At 39.8% G+C, this 22,508-nt stretch overlaps 1 protein-coding gene and 1 long non-coding RNA gene across 5 annotated transcripts in view; one reads left to right on the top strand and one right to left on the bottom strand.

The window, feature by feature from the left end:
* The window catches only part of LOC137277340 (junction-mediating and -regulatory protein-like), a 315,191-nt gene that overhangs the window by 9,748 nt on the left and 282,935 nt on the right, over positions 1-22,508 (top strand). For 2 of the 4 annotated variants that reach the window (XM_067809029.1, XM_067809027.1), the window contains exons 2-10: positions 3,470-4,344; positions 4,843-4,924; positions 5,131-5,221; positions 5,864-6,029; positions 6,541-6,725; positions 7,102-7,188; positions 12,569-12,664; positions 13,183-13,792; positions 14,434-16,103. In XM_067809029.1, the coding sequence (XP_067665130.1) occupies positions 3,501-4,344; positions 4,843-4,924; positions 5,131-5,221; positions 5,864-6,029; positions 6,541-6,725; positions 7,102-7,188; positions 12,569-12,664; positions 13,183-13,792; positions 14,434-14,648 (2,376 nt within the window). In that variant the 5' untranslated portion in view covers positions 3,470-3,500 and the 3' untranslated portion in view covers positions 14,649-16,103. Of the gene's footprint in view, positions 1-718; positions 773-3,469; positions 4,345-4,842; positions 4,925-5,130; positions 5,222-5,863; positions 6,030-6,540; positions 6,726-7,101; positions 7,189-12,568; positions 12,665-13,182; positions 13,793-14,433; positions 16,104-22,508 lie in introns of those variants that run through there. The other 2 variants (XM_067809030.1, XM_067809028.1) reach the window with 2 other exon arrangements.
* On the bottom strand, positions 17,186-21,082 carry LOC137277350 (uncharacterized). The gene is made up of 3 exons (XR_010956613.1): positions 20,957-21,082; positions 20,471-20,573; positions 17,186-17,310 (listed from the first exon to the last, which is right to left on the bottom strand). It is a non-coding gene; the product is annotated as an uncharacterized lncRNA (long non-coding RNA).

Raw genomic sequence — 22,508 nt, 5'->3', positions numbered from 1 at the left:
GGTAAACGCACTAGTTCAGCACGTATTCATCCCGAATTCTCAAGGTGGTCACAGTCTACTATATGATGGACACTAGTTCCAAGTGAAAACCAGATGACGAGAAACTCTGCACTGGAAGCGTTGTAAGGCTGTATGTCCTTCAACAATCAACACTGACAACAATCTCATCTGCAAGTATAGGAACATCCTCCACAACCATGTCCCAGATCCTACAAAGCTCAAATCAGATGTCATCCTTGTCAACTTCAGAGAAATAGTCAAAGCTGATCACAGACCAGTACTGAGTATCTACCAAGAGGAAGTTGATATAGCAAAACTGTATGGATATTTTAGAAAAATTAGTGATGACATACCTGTCAATATGAAACATCTATTGTCTAATATATGCCACCTATAAATATCCCCCCCAAAATGATGCACACATGTGATATTGTGTATATAATGTGATATTTTTTAGTACTGTGTGTTTGTAACATGGTGATAGTACTAATGTTGCCTAATGGTTGTATTTCATAATACTGTTGATGAGATCAATGATGATGATAATCTACCATTCAAAAAGCAGGGGACATGGGGATTTACAAAACTGATACATGCAAATGATGAAGCCAAAGAGGAAACAGGTGATGAAGGCAGTTAAAGGAAGGTGTTGCAATGTATTCCATTTCTTTGGAAACATTTCATCTCTATGGATATATATTGCTTTTTTTTTTCATAGGCATTGGCTAGTGGTATGCTCGCAAAATGGAATAGCCTCAACTGCTTTTGAAAGGTACATATAAACCTAAAGTGTCCTTCTCAATATGTATTAGGTCATGTCTTGTTTTCCCAGAAAAAACACATTTGAGGTTTGTTTTGGAGGGACAGGTTTTACTTTTCGCTAGAAAGTCCTCTTCCCAGGTTTTACTTTTCGTTAGTAAGACCGTTTCAAGGTTTTACTTTTCCTAACTTTATATTATAAATCAACATTCAAATGATACATGAGTGTTTGAAATCAATTGAAAAATATCGTCCATGATTAAACTCACAACACTAATGTTTACCCAAGCGGGATTGGAACCTGTAATCTCATATCCGTAGGCAGACATACTAGCACACAGCAACCAGGACGACAAAGGTGAAGGGGTTACATTATCTACTTATAGTTACTGTCATTGAATTGACTTTATGCGCTCTTCAGTTATTGCTGTAGCTTCATTAAATTAGCATCTACACTGTAATTATCCACCATTAACGGTATATGTATAGGAAAATAGACGCCTCTGAGGTTTATGCAGACAATGTAAAATGGAGGTTGAGGGATTTCCCGACACTGATGGTTTTACATTGTCTACCAAAACCGAGGAGAAGTGTGATGGGTAATTACAATGTAGATGATCATTTATTGAAGCTACATTACAATAACTGAAGCATGTGTAAAATCAAATTAATGACAGTAACTACAGTCCGTTTGATTCCATTTGAGACTGATGAATTGCTCACTAACACAAAATCTAATAATTGCAACAAAACCAAATTTTGCACAGCCACATGAAATCGACAGACCGACTCTGATGATGTGTCTCATAATTTGGGACACCTGAATAAAAAGGTTGTTTAACAAATGATCATCATCATTTTCTTGTCACTTTGCGCTATTTTGTATGAGGGGGGCCTCTTGCTGGTAGAACAGCCAGGTGGGCAAGGTGCACATGTGAAATTGACACGTGTGATTTGCTCGGCAAACCAGACATTCATGATTGCGGTACCTGAAACAATGAGATTATCACATGACGCTAAGTCAATTTTTTGCAAAGTATTTAACTTTTTTAAAAATGAAGGTGAAAGGGGTAGGCCTCTATATGCTTTGGTTAAGTATCGTTTACGAACTGCATGTGCTGTTGGGATGACGGAAGGGAAGTTAAAAACTATCTTGAAAAACTGTACCGATTCAACCTGCACGGACACAACTGAGGGGACCGTCTCAAAACCCACACGATGTGAGAAAGTCGATTCATTTCAACAACAGCTGGTTAGAAACGGCATTAAGTCTCTATGTAAACAAAATACCTTTGTCTCTCTGCGTATTCTGAAAAAGCATATGGAGACAAATCATTCTTTGGTCATTTCAAAATATCACTTATGGAAGTTGCTTCACAAATTTGGTTGCCGTTACAAAAAAGTAGGCTCAGAAAATAGACATGCACTGTGCGAGAGGTCTGATGTTGTTCAACTAAGAAACCAGTACTTACGCACAATTCGAAAGAAACGTACAGAGGGTAACAAGCTTGTATATTTGGACGAATCATGGGTAAATGCTTCCCATAACACAGGGACACAATGGCTCAATAGCTCCTCTTCAGAGTCCTGTGCCAGAAAATTACCACTTGGCAAGGGAGATTGTGCTCCATGCCGGATGCAAGAGTTGGGGATTCCTACCTGGCTGCTCCCTAGTCTTCAAGACAAAATCTAAAGACAACCGAGACCATCATACCGAAATGAACAGGATGGTTTTCTTAGAATGGATACAAAATCAATTGGTACCAGCACTGCCCCCCAAAAGTCTGATTATCTTGGATAATGCTCCATATCATGGCGTTCAAGTACCTAATACAAAGGCCCCAACATCTAACAGTAAGAAGGGGGACATGATAGAATGGTTGCAAAACAAGCAATACAGTATACAGAAAAAGTAACAAAACCTGTTCTGTATGACATCATAAAGTCAAATAAAACCACACCTGTCTTTAAGGTTGATGAGTACCTTACAGAACATGGTCATTCAGTTTTGTGATTGCCACCCTATCATTGCGATTTAAACCCAAAAGAACTCATTTGGGGTATCATGAAATCGGATGTTGGCAGGCAAAATGTAACATTCAAACTTCTGAATGTACAGACGATTGTTCAACAGTCAGTAGACACCATCACGCAGGAAACATGGCAAAAGTGTGTTGAGAAAGTTGAGAATGAAATAGAAACAAAGTGCACTGGACCATGCCACCATCAAGCCAGTCGTCATCAGGGTAGACTCTGACGACAGCGACACCGATTCGGACAACAGCGTCTTCTGAAAGTGGCAACACTGACTCCCATTGAACATCTCAAGTGGTAACCAGATAATGGCCTTTGAGATGACCCCATCTTCACAACACATGCTTGTTGATTACTTGGCTGTTCTACCAGCAATTGCCCCCCCGCGTACAAAATTGCGAAAGGTGACAAGAAAATGATGATCATCTGTTAAACAACTTTTTTATTCAGGTGTCCCAAATTATTAGACACATCATCAGTTGGTCTGTCGATTTCATGTGGCTGTACAAAATTTGGTGTTGTTTCAATTATTAGATATTGTGTTAGTGAGCAATTCATCAGTCTCAATGGAATCAAATGGACTGTATAAGTAGATAATTTAACCCTTCACCTTCATCGTCATCCCTGCCCCTCCTTCACTCACCTCCTCACTCACTCACTCATGTCTTCATTGCAGGGTCTGCTGGGGACAGACTCAGAAGGGGAGGATGGAATGTGACCAGATGGACTCGTTGGAGGGGTGGGTAGCTATTAAGGAGAGTCCTTTCGCAGACCATTTGCTCCCACCTCGTATGACGTTCCTTGTGGCATGGAATGATGTTGAGAAAAAGGTGGCTATTTCTTGTCGACTGCGGAGCCGTGTTGCCAGGGATACAGAAGACTGTAAGAGTAGGTCGGGATTGTTTACTTTCCAGGAGCTGAAAGGTATCCATGAACTGTTCTGTTTAGTTCATCCGTCTTTAAGTTCATTTCTGCCTGAACTACCTGAAATTCCTCAAGGGTTGTGGGCCTATGTGTACTATCAGGAAACCCCTGAAAACATTGACAAGCTCTGTGTCCAACTTGAAGAATATCTAGCTGTTGCCTTGGAAACATGTAAAGAGAAGCTATTGATGTCAACATTGTTTGAAGAGCAGAATGCAGATGATTATTTTGAGAACATAAGTGAATTCCGTCGTCAAGGTTATGAGGAGGCTGTGCGAAACGCTGAAGAAGAGCTTAAGAATTTACAGTTTGAACGTCAGCAGTGTGTGACGATGACAGAGATACAGATGGTTTATGGACTTGAAGATGAGGCCATATTCAAACTTAACATCCATCTGGCAGAGCTATACAACTACCAACTACAGCCCTTCCTTGACCTTCGTGAAGCTGCACTAACCAAGGTCAAGGAGGCTCGGATGCAGCTGCAGAATGTAAACATCGGTGATCGGGTCAAGAAAGAGTATGCTGAAATGTTCAGTGAATGGCAGGGACATTATGAACAAGCACTGAGCACAATTCAGGAAATCTATGTAAAATATTATGAGAGAACAAGCAAAATATATGCAGGTTTGTATTTTAACAGTTTTGTTAACAGTTTATAGTCATTATTCTTAGGCAAACAAGTTTAATGGATAGATAACTTATTTATTGCAATGGTTGTGATGTTTCAGCATAGGAGCTAACACTGTTATGAAGCATGTGATAACAACTTTATGCACAAGGAGAGTTTTCACGTGAAGGATAACTAAGTAAATAAAAGTTAGGAGGCTCATGATGTACAGTGAGGTCACACTGCTGATAAGTGTTGTGATTATAGTAAATATGTTTGAAGCCAGTAGAAAGGGTTGTCCTATTGATCTTCGTCACAGCAGTTTCTAAAATATTAATAAGCTCATTAAAGAAATCATTTATCATTCTTCATCAGTTGACAATGAAAACTGACAAGATGTGGGGTAAAAAGGTTTTGTAGAGAGATGGTATGATCTGACTTCATTTTCCTTAGACATTTCAGTCATTGTGTTTTGAAAATTGTCCATATTAGTTCAGCATGTTGTTTCATTCCAGATTTAGTATCATCAATGAACAGGGATAAAAAACAGTTTGGGAAAAGTTCCTTTGATTTGATTGGAGCTGAAAGACTTCTAAGGTAGAGGACTTGCATCTGCATAAATAATCAGTTCTTAATTAAGTGGAAGTGTTAACTTAGTTTTATATTTGGTTTGTAAAGAAAAGAAAAACAGGACTTTGTAAAATTTGTCTACAAATAATCATAAAATTGTAGAAATTGTGTTGAGGTTTGAAGTTTGTAGTATGGCCATTGAGTGGCGTAATGTATAGTTTGTGTTGAGGCAGGGTTCAGGAGGATCTCTCGCTGGAGAAGCTGCAGCTGCTGCACAACAAGAGGAAGCAAATGGTTCAGGAGCGAGACAAGGTGAAGGAACAGGTGAGTTCTCCTTGCTGTTTCATCATCGTCTTCCCTGCTGGGAAATGCCAGGTGGAATAGGCTGGAAGTAGCATGCTTTTCTTAAGTGTCTACTAATTAAATGCTTGTTAGAGTCAGTGTTAGTGCCTGATTTTAAGTCATCAAAACCTTCAAGACAAATCCTATGAATAACAACCTGTTGATTCATTTTTCACAACATTTCTGGGCTAGTTCTTGCCGTTTCTTCAGCTGGATAATGTGAGAGTGAACAGTGCAGGACATCAAGACTGGTGTACAGATTTGTAAATAAGTACATATATGCACAAAGGAAGAATGAGATATAATTAAGTATGTAGAAATAGTGAGGTGAGATGAAAGAGGAATACAGTGAGAGGGTGTGTCTTTACAATAAGGACAAGGGTATGTTTACATAGCAAAGTGGTTCGACAGGCTATGATTTATTAGTGAAGCACCAAGCACTAGGGAGGTGAACCCCTTGATCCCTGTTGATCTCAGGCACTAATCCTCTCATGTTGATTGACTCAAGAAGTTTTCTTTTGCATCAACTGCCTGTATTGTCAGATTGGCTACAGTTTGTCAGATAGCAAGTGTGGAGAGGTTCCAAAAGTCGATTATGTTAATGTTTATAATCTGCATTGTCAGATTGCAAGCGTAGAGGAGTCACCACAGGCACTGCAACAGGTGGAGCGTCTGGAGAGGCGAGTTATGGAATGGCAGGAGAAAGTGTTCAGCATCCAAATGCTGGTCCTGGAGGAAGAGGAGGCCCTTGTCAAGACACAGATGACTGCACGAACTCGTCAGGTTGCAGGTGAGTCACAGATCAGTGTACATGCTCACTGAAGAAAACTTGTGAGCTGTCATTTTACACTGCAATCAGGAATCTTCTGCAAACATCATACTTGCTTGTAATTGTTAAGACAGCGAGCCCATCCCACACCCAGGGGGTTCAATGATATGCAAGCAACAAAGCCATCAAGCCCCTTCAGATGTCAGGTTAGACACAGTACATTCTTAGGCTCAGACAAAGGTTCAGAAAAGTCTGTTTTGCCGGTTTTATTGTAAAGATGAACAAAATGACTGAGTATGATTTTATGCCACTTTTAGCAATACTTCAGCAAGACTGCGGCAGGGAACACCAGAAAGGAACACCAGAAAGGTGCTTCACACATTGTACCCATTTAGGGGATGGAACCCGGCCTTTGGTGTGATGAGTGGATGTGTTAGTCACTGTATTACCCCACTGCCTCAGATAAAGAGGGGCTCTGTGACTGTTCCTACTCTGTGAACAATTGACTTATAAGGTCATGTCTGTGCCCCAGCTGCTGAGGAGGAGCAGGTGTTCTACGATGCAGTGGAAGATGCCAGCCTCATTGACCCCACCCTCAATGATCCGGAGGAGGCAATGGAGGACAGCATTCACGGAAAGATTGATCCCACGATACTCCAGCTGAAGGCAAAACGGGCTGACATACAGAAGCGTAGGACCAACCTACGTAAACGGAAGGTGAAAGAGTGTTATATCCTGTACCTTGTGACATGAGGTGTAACCTAGCAACGCCTTATTTGTTTCATCTGCTTAATTGTCCCTGCAGTATCTAACATTCATTAATTGTTCTCAGATACTTTCTAATTCTTCTTATCTTTCATTTAATGAGTGCTAACTGTTGGTGGATGATACTTGGTTCACACTGAGCTAGGGCCTGGAACACTGAGGTTTTGGGAGACTATTGTGGGATTAAGAGATAGAGGTTGTTGTGTGAGGGTCCTTCTCTGATAAGACTACTAACTAATATCAACTAATGATTAAGGTAGCTTCAGAAAAAATTCTACATGAAAGATTCAAAGCATATTTCTAACAATGATATGAACTGGTGTTACAGGCAGCATTAGAGGTGCAGAAGAGCAAGAAGGCGAACCACCAGAAGGAGACGGCAGACAAGCAAAAACACCATCATGGACCGCAGATGGTGAGTGACCTGACCACCCTGTAGGGGTCTGCTTGACTACACTAAGTGCCTGACAGGCTGTGTGCCATGGATCAGGATTCTGTGAGTCTTCTGGTATGCTGTCGATATTCTTGTAAGCTGTCTGTCTGCTAGTATGCTGCGAATCTCCTGGTATGCTTGGCTACAGTAAGTGCCTGCAAGCGGTGAGTCATATGTCTTCCGGTATGGTGTCAGTCATCCAGTATGATGTGAGTCTTCTGGTATGGTATTAGTCTTCTGGCACGATGTGAATCTTCTGGTGCAGTGTCAGTCTTCTGATACAGTGTGGGTCTTCTGGAATGGTGTTAGTCTTTTGATATAGTGTGAGTCTTCTGGTGCAGTGTCAGTCTTCTGATACGGTGTGAGTCTTCTGGTAAGGTGTGTCTCCTGAGAGGTGTGAGTCTCCTGTTACAGTGCCAGTCTTACGATACATTGTGAGTCTTTTGTAATGGTGTCAGTCTTCCGTTAGGGTGTCAGTCTTCTGGTGCAGTGTGAGTTTTCTGGTGCAGTGTGAGTCATAGGTTTGGTGGCTTCTGGTATGATGGAAGTCTTGTGGTGGCGAGTCTTGTGGTAGATAGATGTGTATCTTCCACTTGACAGAATCTCATAGCCTAATGTGACTGAGTCTTGTGGTAGATAGATGTGTATCTTCCGCTTGACGGAATCTCATAGCCTACTGTGACTGAGTCTTGTGGTAGATAGATGTGTATCTTCCACTTGACAGAATCTCATAGCCTACTGTGACTGAGTCTTGTGGTAGATAGATGTGTATCTTCCATTTGACGGAATCTCATAGCTTACTGTGACTGAGTCTTGTGGTAGATAGATGTGTATCTTCCGCTTGACGGAATCTCATAGCCTACTGTGACTGAGTCTTGTGGTAGATAGATGTGTATCTTCCATTTGACGGAATCTCATAGCTTACTGTGACTGAGTCTTGTGGTAGATAGATGTGTATCTTCCGCTTGACGGAATCTCATAGCCTACTGTGACTGAGTCTTGTGGTAGATAGATGTGTATCTTCCATTTGACGGAATCTCATAGCTTACTGTGACTGAGTCTTGTGGTAGATAGATGTGTATCTTCCGCTTGACGGAATCTCATAGCCTAATGTGACTGAGTCTTGTGGTAGATAGATGTGTATCTTCCGCTTGACGGAATCTCATAGCCTACTGTGACTGAGTCTTGTGGTAGATAGATGTGTATCTTCCATTTGACAGAATCTCATAGCCTACTGTGACTGAGTCTTGTGGTAGATAGATGTGTATCTTCCACTTGACAGAATCTCATAGCCTACTGTGACTGAGTCTTGTGGTAGATAGATGTGTATCTTCCATTTGACGGAATCTCATAGCCTAATGTGACTGAGTCTTGTGGTAGATAGATGTGTATGTTCCATTTGATGGAATCTCATAGCCTACTGTGACTGAGTCTTGTGGTAGATAGATGTGTATCTTCCGCTTGACGGAATCTCATAGCCTACTGTGACTGAGTCTTGTGGTAGATAGATGTGTATCTTCCATTTGACGGAATCTCATAGCCTAATGTGACTGAGTCTTGTGGTAGATAGATGTGTATGTTCCATTTGATGGAATCTCATAGCCTACTGTGACTGAGTCTTGTGGTAGATAGATGTGTATCTTCCACTTGACAGAATCTCATAGCCTACTGTGACTGAGTCTTGTGGTAGATAGATGTGTATCTTCCGCTTGACGGAATCTCATAGCCTACTGTGACTGAGTCTTGTGGTAGATAGATGTGTATCTTCCATTTGACGGAATCTCATAGCCTAATGTGACTGAGTCTTGTGGTAGATAGATGTGTATGTTCCATTTGATGGAATCTCATAGCCTACTGTGACTGAGTCTTGTGGTAGATAGATGTGTATCTTCCACTTGACAGAATCTCATAGCCTACTGTGACTGAGTCTTGTGGTAGATAGATGTGTATCTTCCGCTTGACGGAATCTCATAGCCTACTGTGACTGAGTCTTGTGGTAGATAGATGTGTATCTTCCGCTTGACGGAATCTCATAGCTTACTGTGACTGAGTCTTGTGGTAGATAGATGTGTATCTTCCGCTTGACGGAATCTCATAGCCTAATGTGACTGAGTCTTGTGGTAGATAGATGTGTATCTTCCGCTTGACGGAATCTCATAGCCTAATGTGACTGAGTCTTGTGGTAGATAGATGTGTATCTTCCATCTGACGGAATCTCATAGCCCACTGTGACTGAGTCTTGTGGTAGATAGATGTGTATCTTCCACTTGACAGAATCTCATAGCCTACTGTGACTGAGTCTTGTGGTAGATAGATGTGTATCTTCCGCTTGACGGAATCTCATAGCCTACTGTGACTGAGTCTTGTGGTAGATAGATGTGTATCTTCCGCTTGACGGAATCTCATAGCCTAATGTGACTGAGTCTTGTGGTAGATAGATGTGTATCTTCCACTTGACGGAATCTCATAGCCTACTGTGACTGAGTCTTGTGGTAGATAGATGTGTATCTTCCACTTGACAGAATCTCATAGCCTAATGTGACTGAGTCTTGTGGTAGATAGATGTGTATCTTCCACTTGACGGAATCTCATAGCCTACTGTGACTGAGTCTTGTGGTAGATAGATGTGTATCTTCCACTTGACAGAATCTCATAGCCTACTGTGACTGAGTCTTGTGGTAGATAGATGTGTATCTTCCACTTGACGGAATCTCATAGCCTACTGTGACTGAGTCTTGTGGTAGATAGATGTGTATCTTCCACTTGACAGAATCTCATAGCCTACTGTGACTGAGTCTTGTGGTAGATAGATGTGTATCTTCCACTTGACGGAATCTCATAGCCTACTGTGACTGAGTCTTGTGGTAGATAGATGTGTATCTTCCACTTGACAGAATCTCATAGCCTACTGTGACTGAGTCTTGTGGTAGATAGATGTGTATCTTCCACTTGACGGAATCTCATAGCCTACTGTGACTGAGTCTTGTGGTAGATAGATGTGTATCTTCCACTTGACGGAATCTCATAGCCTACTGTGACTGAGTCTTGTGGTAGATAGATGTGTATCTTCCGCTTGACGGAATCTCATAGCCTACTGTGACTGAGTCTTGTGGTAGATAGATGTGTATCTTCCACTTGACGGAATCTCATAGCCTACTGTGACTGAGTCTTGTGGTAGATAGATGTGTATCTTCCACTTGACAGAATCTCATAGCCTACTGTGACTGAGTCTTGTGGTAGATAGATGTGTATCTTCCACTTGACGGAATCTCATAGCCTACTGTGACTGAGTCTTGTGGTAGATAGATGTGTATCTTCCACTTGACGGAATCTCATAGCCTACTGTGACTGAGTCTTGTGGTAGATAGATGTGTATCTTCCGCTTGACGGAATCTCATAGCCTACTGTGACTGAGTCTTGTGGTAGATAGATGTGTATCTTCCACTTGACGGAATCTCATAGCCTACTGTGACTGAGTCTTGTGGTAGATAGATGTGTATCTTCCATTTGACGGAATCTCATAGCCCACTGTGACTGAGTCTTGTGGTAGATAGATGTGTATCTTCCACTTGACGGAATCTCATAGCCTACTGTGACTGAGTCTTGTGGTAGATAGATGTGTATCTTCCGCTTGACGGAATCTCACAGCCTACTGTGACTGAGTCTTGTGGTAGATAGATGTGTATCTTCCATCTGACGGAATCTCATAGCCCACTGTGACTGAGTCTTGTGGTAGATAGATGTGTATCTTCCACTTGACAGAATCTCATAGCCTACTGTGACTGAGTCTTGTGGTAGGTAGATGTGTATCTTCCGCTTGACGGAATCTCATAGCCTACTGTGACTGAGTCTTGTGGTAGATAGATGTGTATCTTCCGCTTGACGGAATCTCATAGCCTACTGTGACTGAGTCTTGTGGTAGATAGATGTGTAACTTCCACTTGACGGAATCTCATAGCCTAATGTGACTGAGTCTTGTGGTAGATAGATGTGTATCTTCCACTTGACGGAATCTCATAGCCTACTGTGACTGAGTCTTGTGGTAGACTTAATCAGCTATGTTTTCCGTTTGACTAATGTCAGTTGTGAGTTGGATAACACCCTCCTATCTGTTCAAAGAAATATTCCCTACTGTGACTGAGTCTTGTGGTAGATAGATGTGTATCTTCCGCTTGACGGAATCTCATAGCCTACTGTGACTGAGTCTTGTGGTAGATAGATGTGTAACTTCCACTTGACGGAATCTCATAGCCTAATGTGACTGAGTCTTGTGGTAGATAGATGTGTATCTTCCACTTGACGGAATCTCATAGCCTACTGTGACTGAGTCTTGTGGTAGATAGATGTGTATCTTCCGCTTGACGGAATCTCATAGCCTACTGTGACTGAGTCTTGTGGTAGATAGATGTGTAACTTCCACTTGACGGAATCTCATAGCCTAATGTGACTGAGTCTTGTGGTAGATAGATGTGTATCTTCCACTTGACGGAATCTCATAGCCTACTGTGACTGAGTCTTGTGGTAGATAGATGTGTATCTTCCATTTGACGGAATCTCATAGCCCACTGTGACTGAGTCTTGTGGTAGATAGATGTGTATCTTCCACTTGACGGAATCTCATAGCCTACTGTGACTGAGTCTTGTGGTAGATAGATGTGTATCTTCCGCTTGACGGATCTCATAGCCTACTGTGACTGAGTCTTGTGGTAGATAGATGTGTATCTTCCATCTGACGGAATTTCATAGCCCACTGTGACTGAGTCTTGTGGTAGATAGATGTGTATCTTCCACTTGACAGAATCTCATAGCCTACTGTGACTGAGTCTTGTGGTAGGTAGATGTGTATCTTCCGCTTGACGGAATCTCATAGCCTACTGTGACTGAGTCTTGTGGTAGATAGATGTGTATCTTCTGCTTGACGGAATCTCATAGCCTACTGTGACTGAGTCTTGTGGTAGATAGATGTGTAACTTCCACTTGACGGAATCTCATAGCCTAATGTGACTGAGTCTTGTGGTAGATAGATGTGTATCTTCCACTTGACGGAATCTCATAGCCTACTGTGACTGAGTCTTGTGGTAGACTTAATCAGCTATGTTTTCCGTTTGACTAATGTCAGTTGTGAGTTGGATAACACCCTCCTATCTGTTCAAAGAAATATTCCCTCAAATTTCATTTGGTTGATTGGTAATTGCATAAGTTTGTTTGTTCTGACACGAAGCTGCCAGATTTTAGTTGAAACACTGTCTAATCTGGGTTTGAGCCAACTAGCTCAGAATGATTGAACTGACACAGAAATATGGAAATATGGCCTGAAGATTGTATTCTGTATATGTATTCATCTGTGTGTTTTCTTTTTCAGAAACGAGATCTAAGGAAAGATGAAGAAGACAGAAAGATGGACTTTATTCAAGAAGAAAGGAAGAAGACTATTGATAGACTCAAATCCTACAAAGTCGTAAGTGACACTAGTTTAATGGATATATGGTTGGATAGCAATTAACAGCAACACAGCTATTGAAATAGGAATGAGGAAATACTTGTGTAGTCTTCATGTTACTGTAATAAAGGACCACTGGCAATACTCTCAAATGGATAAATACTTGATGTTCCATCAGTCATTGAATGATGAGTTCCACAATTTATACACTGCACATCACATATCTGCACCACTTAAGGTGAAAGCAAAATTTCATGACAGGTATGTATCATGCAGTCAAGTGTTTGTAGTTTAAGGCCAGTTAGGCTTATATGAACAATATTCTCCACTTGGCCAGTATACTTTGGATGAGATTCTCCACTTATCCAAACCACAGCCACCAAACACTGGAGAGTATTTGCCTATGCCATAATATCTGCTTGGAATGAACAGTGCAGGTCCAAATATTTTGATCCAAATTGTAATGGAGGTATCAAATATTACACAAATAAGTCGTAGTTTTGTTGTGTAATATTAAACGTGTGACTTGCCTCCAGAAATACCCAACACCAGCTACTATCAAGCCACCTCGATACCAACCGCCAAGCCAGAGGAGAGGATCGCCAGGTGGTAACGACACTTTTTCCCTACAAGTTAAATCAAGGGGAAGCAACTCCCTTGCTAGTAATAAAGGTTCTGGCCGACCATCACCCAGAGAGGGAAAGAAATTTGTGAGGCCGGCAGTTGCCAAGGATGCTACTGACTCGGGTGTCACAATCTTCGTTAATGGACAGACTCTAACAGGATCCATGTTGGAAGATGATACAGCCAGTTCTATGCCAATTCAAAGTAGCAAACCACCTCCAAGTGGGCCACCTCCTCCACCTCCACCACCCCCTCCTCCTCCTCCTCCTCCTCCTCCTCCACCTCCACCTCCACTCCCAGCCCCAATCACAACAGGTGCCCCTCCTCATCTCACTGGGGCTGGGTCAAAAGGGTCATCTCCATTTAGTAACCTGGAAGAAGCCCGGAACAGATTGAAGAAGGCTACAGAGGAAAAAATGTCTTCCCAGTTATCGGGGGGGCCACCGTCAGTGCAGTCTTTGTTGGCAGGCAGGAATCAGTTGAAGCCATTGTCGGAGAGACCAGAGAAACCATCACAGTCAGGTCAGTTCAACAAGAACAGATCCACTACTCCTCTTTTCTATTATTGCCAGACTCAGTTTAATCTGTTTCCCAAACCATGGGGAACAAATCAAAACCTAAATCCATTTCCAGTCTTCAATTATTTGGCTGTTCTGTATGATCTCAACTCCACATTTCCTTTTGAGGCTCCTTTGAATTCCTGTTCTGTTGTAGTAACATATTTAAACACAAATTGGGGGAACTAAGAAGTTGGTCTTTCCTTGATAGTCCATGATATTTATCTTCAGTGCATTATGATAAACGCCTAAGACACATCTTCACAAAATGTTCATATCTCCAGCTCATGGGAGTAATTTAAATAGGAGGATGTTCATCTGTCCCTGAAATCAGGTCCACCATGGTGTCCATGTTGTCTTGGGTCTTTATAGTAACAGTGGGGAGAAAAACGAAAACTGTCGATGTATGATCACTGAGAATGTATCTCCCTAAAATGTCATCGCTAACCTGTTTTCTTATTATCACTTCCTTTTGAACATGGTTGACAAAATGGTACACACTGTTATTCAGCACTTGTTCACGTTGAATTTATGGTGTCCACTTGTGACTATATCCGCTGTACATGAAGAGAACATTGTACTAGCATGCTCTCAATGTTTTGACAGATCCACTGGGAGACATATTTGGCATGATAAAGAAGGGTATTAAACTTCGCCCAGTGCGGCGTGAGGGGAGCGAGGACATGCCATCTCTGGTTAGCCGGCCTCCAAGTGAAGACCATCTGCAGATGCTGAAGAACAGACTGACCAAGATCAACCAGATGACCCATGGCAGTTCCCCAGAGAGAGATGACAGTGATGACAACAGTTTTGATGACTAACTGCAAAGAGGTATCTCCATGAGTAATGCTGACTGAATAATTTATTCCAAGGGGGTTGGTCAGAAGTTTTTGATGGATTAATGTAATGAAAATATTGAGCCTGCACTTACAGACAAAATGCATAATGTCTTTATGTTTTACTATGTGGATTATTGTATTTGACACTCACTCCCTCAAATATTGGGCGAACCTTCTAAATTCCCTCTGAATCATCCATCCTTAGTAATAATTCTTCCAAACATATAAACCTGAAGCGTGTTTCTCACTATGTATTAGGTAATCTCAGAGTAACAGCATTTGAGGTTTAGTTTTGTAGGGACAGGGTTTACGTTTTGTTAGTAAGACCTCTTCCCAGGTTTTAGTTTGTGCAATCATCTTTTCCTGACTCTATATGAACATCAACATTCTAATGACACATGAGTGTCTGAAATCAGCTGAAAAATATTGTTCAAGATTAAGCTCAAAATACAAATGTTTTCCCTAGCAAGATTGGAACTGCAACTTTCGGATTTGTAGGCATACGCTCTAAGGAAGTTGAATTTAGTTATCTATTTATCGTTGCTGTCATTATATTGATCTTATGTACGCTTCAGTCATTGTTATGTTGCTTCATCAAAAGATGATCTACATTGTAATTATCCATCACTGACAGTACATATGTTACAGAAAACGTTCAGTTTTGGCAGATAATGTAAAACCATCTGGGTCAGGAAATCCCTCCCCCTCTGGTTTCACACTGTCTACGAAAACCTTGGAGGTGCTTTTTCTCCTATACATAAGCACACCAAAGTGCATGTTGAAATAGTAGCAATATACAATATAGCAGCAGTGTTTTTGTAACTGTTACTTATACTAATGGACACAGCTCAGTTTTTGCCTCCTTTAAACCATTACCCGTTTGAAAATATCTCATATATATGTACATTTTAAATAGTGTAAATAGTTCATACTTGGGTCTGTTGAATGTCAAAATGATTGTTAACTGCCCTCTCACAACACCTTCTGTCATGTATGATACAGGGCTTCAACAACAGAAAGAAGAACTGAACTGAGTGAAATAGTCATATTGGATATTCAATCAGATTTATTTCCCACCACGTTTTTCGCTTTGCATAACGTCCTATTCACATGAAAATATGAACATGCACATCACCAATATGAGAATATTATTTCAGTAATTTTCATTACATCCTGGAATTACTGTCACAAATCATGTGTTACAATGTCTTGTAAATTGTTATTGTGTTAGTAATTTGTGTATACCCATATTGTACAGACTGTAATTGTACCACAGCCACGTGAGATGTAATTTGTGATATTTATTATGATTTTGTTATGTGTGTAATAATGGTTTCCCATGTAAACCTTTTAAATTAATGAAGTTTTTAAGTCATTGTCAGCTTGATCTTTTTAAGCATGGTGTGTCATGGGAAAATAATAAATGAATGGAGGAAATGTCACGTGGAGTGTTCGTTTGTCATCACAACTGGGGCTGGTTGACTGGTGAACTTTATCAGGCCGTCCATTCTTCTCTTTCACAAATTCCATATTCAGATGTTCACATTTTTCACTTCTTCTGCATATATATGTGTATTATGATACCTATTTGTGTAAAGTGTGATAATTCACATCCTCTCACCCACTGAGTGATGACAAACAGTTGTGTGTTTCTCCAAGCAAATACTCATTCCTGAAGCCTCAAACTAGCAAGTATCTGCAGCTAGCCGTTACCAGACTTTTTTGTGTGCATAGGAATTAACCCATGCAGTTATAAGTGTCAACTGTTTATCTCATGTGAGCTTCTGTTATCATTAAGTTTGACAAATATGTGAATGAATCATCAAACCAAACACGAAAACCTTCCTATCACTGTAACCTCTAAAGGGCACATTAGGACTTTGTCCTGATACAAACTTAGCACTCTGAGTCAGTAATCCATGAAATATTTGTTAAAGCAGTATCTCTGTGAGTATAGATATTTCTATGTATCCTGCATCAAAGTTGAGATCAACTTGTGCTGTGTTTTGTGACCTTAAATGTAAGCCATGTGCAGCTTTTGGCTTCAAAGAGCATTGCCTGGTAATAATTTTCATACTCAGAGAGCAATGTACTGCATTTTGTAAAGATTTATCCTTCTTGGAATTGTATTTACAGGATATATAACATCTTATCAATATGACCAAATCAGATTTCAATATTCTAACACAAAGGAAAGATCAATTTTATGGCCATCAGAATGCTGAGCACTAGTATGGCAGTAATGCTGCACTTGGAATAATTTCAACAGCCTTTAAAGTACAAATTTATTAAATATTTCTATCATCAGAGCAAGTCAGTAGTTACTAAACTAAAACATATATGCCTAGACAAGAATAAAGGAACACATGAAAGTACACGTTCCTGTATTTAATTCAAGAATTTCACCCACCAAAGTACACTTGTACTTTCATGTGTTCCCATTTTTGTCTCCATGAGTATACCATACATTCAATGACTGAAACAGGTGAGGTCCCAGCTGAAGCAACACACAATATGACTGATGTTTACAAGTGTTTAATGAAGACTGATGATGTTACAATTATGATTTCTTCTTCTCAGTCGTCCCCTTCCTTGAACCTCAAGCTGTTATCTTGATTGTTGGAGGTCGGGGTTCTTGATAACACTTGGAGTTGTGAAAAAGAGACAAATGCTTCATCTGATAAATGCCACAACGTGAATCACTGAATCCAGAACATAATCGCCAACCATTACATGTCTTATATTTCCCCACTTTCTAAATGGTATTTTTCATTCATAGGGTAAACATAAGTTGTATGTATCAGAAGGGCACATGATTTTGTCGTATCAATGTAATTGTTAAGACAAAGCTGTATCCTGGGACACGGATGACCCGCTGCTGTAGGAAGCGTTCCCTGGTGATTGATGTCTACTAAACAAGGTCAATAAACATCTATGCAACTATGGGATGCACACCTCTTGAGTCCACATGAGACATACATATAAACTTCAAGTCTGTTGAGCACTTTTTGTGTAGAAGTTAATAGACATAATCCCCTATTTCACTATCATGAGAGAGAAATTTCACAAAATTTATCAAAGTTCAAATTTCTCTAAACATACAAAAAGTATAAAATACGAAAACAAAATTAGAGATGCACACCTTTAAGTCAGCTTACATGTCTTTTAAAGAGACTCTAGTTTTGTGCAGTGTTTTTTGAGAAATGGATAAAATACACTCCCTGTTGTGTGGGATGAACAGGATGAAAACAACCAAATTCAACATCTGTAGAAGTGACAAAATTAAGAAACTGGATCTCAAGGCATGAGATGCACACCAATGAGTCCCATTGAAACACACGTACAGTCCATTTGAGTCAAAATCTCTCCAATGAATTGCACTCTTACTCAAAAGTAAATTATCATAAATGACTCAAACTAATGCCAATGTAAATAGGAAAAACACACCAACTCTGCAGAATAATTGTATAACAAACCACCATTATTTTTATTCGACACTGCAGATTTGTGACGTCTGTACCAACTGTTATTTACTTATTTACTTTGGCATTAGTTCGAGTCCAGTCTAAGTAAACTTATCCTCAGTACTTTTCATTACACTCCACTACTGAGTCTAACAAAACCTTATGGGAGGTCGCGTCAGGTGACCTTTGAGATTGACCAATCAGAACACAGCTTACCAAATCGCGAAAGTGGACATTCACACATACCTTTTGAACTTTTTATCTCGAAAAGGTTTCATACCCTAACAATTCCGAATGCTATTTAGCATACGCTAGCTTCCGGGTGATGCACACGGCGTACGTACAACCATGACAACGGTGAGTAAACAGTCGCTGAAAATGGTGTTTTTTGGCAATATTCAAGGATGTCATCTTGTGGAAATATTAGCTAACGGTAACCATGTCAACAGAAACCCCAAAGCATATATACTGCAGGTCAAATAACTGTGTTATATGCGGAAATTTGTTTGTGGAGAGATCTGTGTTAGTGGCCTGAATATTTTGAAAGTCTCTCCGATCCCTAAATAGTAGCCGTTGTTTGATTGGTTAAATTTATTTAACCGTCTCGCATTTGATTGGACTGTCATTGGTCGCTCAAAGGTTACCTGACACGACCTTCTACTAGGTTTTGTTAGACTCAGTGGTGGAGTGTAACGAAATACGCTGCGAATAAGTTTACTGAGACTGGTTCGAGTCATTTCTCATTATATGGTCTTCAGTTAGAGTGCGATTCATTGGGGAGATTTTGACTCAATGGACTGTAGGAAGTCAATCAATTCTGTTGAACAGCTTTTGTGGATAGACTTCATTCCCTATAACACTATATTGAAATGGTTTTCAAGTTGTGCTCCGGAAACAAAGTTCAAAATGTGTCCATGGAAATGGAGAAAATAACACCTCACAAAAACCTGTAAATACCAAAAGGCACCACTTTGGGGTCTGCCACACATACCTACCAAGTTTTACTGACAGATATTAAGACGTTTTGAGTTCTGCTCTGGAAACAAAACATACCTTTCACTTTTGAGTCTAAGTACAAAACGTTTCCATGGAAACCGAGAAAATAATACATCACAAAAAGACACCACTTTAGGTACTGATTGACAATCTACCATGTTTTGCAGAAAAATATTGAATGGTTTTGGAGTTCTGCTCCGGAAACGAAGCCCATCCCTCAAGTATGAGACCAAGTCCAAAACGTTTCCATGGAAACTGACAAAATAATAAATTACAACAATCTTCAGAAGATGACATATCCCCCCGGCACCCACATACGTGAAAGGACAAATCATCTGACAGTTACTTATTGTGTTTTTAGACCAAGTCAGAATCGTTTCCTTGGAAGTCATGAAAAATATAAATGCCATATATCTGTAATCAGAAAAAGTCACCATTTCAAGATCTGTCTCGTATATCTTCGGAAACGAAACACACCTCTCACTTTTGAGACTAAGTATGAAATGCTTCCATGGAAAACAAGAAACTAAGAAATCACGAAAACCTGTAAGTAGCAAAAGGCACCACTTTAGGTTCCGACTGATATATCTCCCAATTTTTGCACAAAAATATTGAACGGTTTTTGAGGTCTGCTCCGGAAACGAAGCCCATCCCTCCATTTTGAGACTATGTCCAAAACGTTTCTATAGAAACAGAGAAAATAATAAATGAGAAAAACATGTACATAGCAAAAGGCACCACTTTGGGGTCTGCCACACATATCTACCAAGTTTTGCAGAAAAATATTGAACAGTTTTTGAGTAAGAAGTTTTTAATAATAAATTAAATACAAAATCAAAATATGAGATGCACACCTTTAGAGTACCTATATACCACATGTCAAATCTAAATGAATTCCATAAAGTTATTTTTATTCCCCTGGCATGTAATGTGGGGGATATAGTCGATGCCTCGTCTGTCGTCTGTCCAAAATCATTTTGTTTCCGGAGCATAATTCTGAAATCGTTCAATATCCTTTGACCAAACTTGATAAAATAATCAAAGATGTCATAATTGCAAATATACTAGTGGCTGTTGTGATAGAATTTCAAGGAAAGCAAACCCAACAGAAAGTTGCAAGTATCAGTGAGATATGTGATGTTGCTGTATCAACTTAAACATAATTGCATGAAATTTAATTATTAAGATTATTATTAAAAAAACTACAAACAAAAGTAAAAAAAAAAACACAATTAACATCTTGATATTCACAAGAAGATATATGTAGGTTGATGGTGCAGTTTTGTACAGAACAAACTATTTTGATACAGGTTTAAGACTTCTCGTACAACTAAGAATACTCACGATTGACATCAGTTGAATGAGTTGAAAGATCACAGCTTTGTTTGATGGAGCCAGACAATATTCATCCGTTCATCAACGGCATTCACCAATCTTACAATCAACCCTATAAAGAATCACCACCATGAAGAAAGAGTATAAGGAAATGCTGCAACAGAAAACTAGTTTCGGCTATGTTCAGTACAATTGTTTCGACTGGAATGGTTTTGTGTTTACACCCTTCCACCCTACAAGTGTGCACAATAATAGTCTTACAAAGTTCCGTCAAATAATGATTCACTGTCATGAAATTTCTAGTCACAAATATACAATGCAGCCAACTCATGACACGGCTCAAGAATGTGTGACCAAAGTAACCATGGAAACTGTTTCAGATGTGATAAGCTTTAAATGGCTGTATAATGAGAGGACAAAGACAAAGATGACATGTCTCACTCAATTAGAAACAGAGTTTGTAATGGCTGTTATACACCTTCCAGACAATCTCACCTGGACAGAGCCTGTTCCCATAGCGACACTTTCCATAGTCAGGACAAAAGTCACCATCATGTACTCACCTGCAAGTGTGAAAAACATGATTTACACATGAACTTTCAGAAAAGGATACATCATACACATGATTAAACTAATTTAAAAAAGTATTTATCATATTTTATATTTAATTTGAAATTTCACTTTACAAATTACAAGGTGAAATGACAAATGTTTTTTATTATCAAAATCCAAGTTAAAAGTATTAGGAATTGTGGAATGGCTTGCACAAGATAACATATGTCCTTCACATGGAAAGGAGAACAATTGACAGAAACAACCCAATGATTACCTCCAATTCAGATGCAACAGAGGGAGGTTACAATGTGCAAGCATTATAACAACTGATGCAGTGACCAAAATATTTACGAACAAAGCAATGAAGAAAATGAAATCAACACATTTGCCTGTAACTTGGAAAACAACTCCTCCGATGTTGACGTCGGCCTCAAGATTCCACAATCACATGGTGCAAGGGAAACCTTCCCTCGAATGAGCTGTCTACCAAGTAATCTCCCTTGAATGAGCTGTCTACCAAGTAATCTCCCTCGAATCAGGTGTCTACCCAGCCTCTATTTTATATAATGTCAAAGACACACACAACATCTACTGCAGGAGGCCAAGCCAAGATATTCTAGATGTTACTATACAACAGCTGATAACGGTGTTAAAATACTGCTTCTCTCATGTCAAAATCCCACACAATGATACTCAGCAAAAGTGTTACACAACATCAGCATTGCATTTACCTCATTTATCTGTGAAATTGACATGGAGGACAAAATAGCAATAAATTTCTGAAAACCTTGCAACTGTCAAACATTTGACAGTTGAGCATCTATTATGTTTAAGCTGATAACACATGACAAAAAACATGACACACAGCAAGGAACAAGTTGTCCTCACCAAGAAATACTTACTCTACCACCAGAGGAAGACAGTAACATCCAACCGTTGTACAATCAATTCTATGTTGAAAAGCATGTAAACTGTCTGACAGCATATGACCAAATCCATATTAACTGGCAAATGATCAACCACTGACATTTGTAAACACCTCTTCCAAGTGTTGTTCCTCAAGGAATAGTGAACACACCTCTTCCAAGTGTTGTTCCTCAAGGAACAGTGAACACTTTCAATACACAAATGGTACTGTTCATCACAAAAGTGTCACAACTGGTTATTGTTTTGAGAAATGAAAATTCCACCAAAATGGACACCTATTGGTCTGTGGATTGGTGCCTCATTCAACATGTACATAGTAACTTGCAATATGAAAAGAAAGTAAAACACACACATTATTCCTCACAAAATATATAGCCACTTGCTAGTTGCTTCTGTTCTTGGTCTCTGTAGACAGGATACAAAAATAACTACTGTAAATACCCTTTCTCAGTTCTCAATGGGTCAGTGAATAACATTTTCAAGCAAAAAACAACTTCATCTGAAGCAGTCTCTATACTGACTGTGACGAGAATTGACATCTGACAATCTTGAGTGTCTTTCTACT

This window comes from Haliotis asinina, chromosome 3 (genome assembly GCF_037392515.1).
Source record: "Haliotis asinina isolate JCU_RB_2024 chromosome 3, JCU_Hal_asi_v2, whole genome shotgun sequence".
NCBI classification, from domain to species: domain Eukaryota; kingdom Metazoa; phylum Mollusca; class Gastropoda; order Lepetellida; family Haliotidae; genus Haliotis; species Haliotis asinina.
This window is presented reverse-complemented; position numbering and strand designations above follow the sequence as displayed.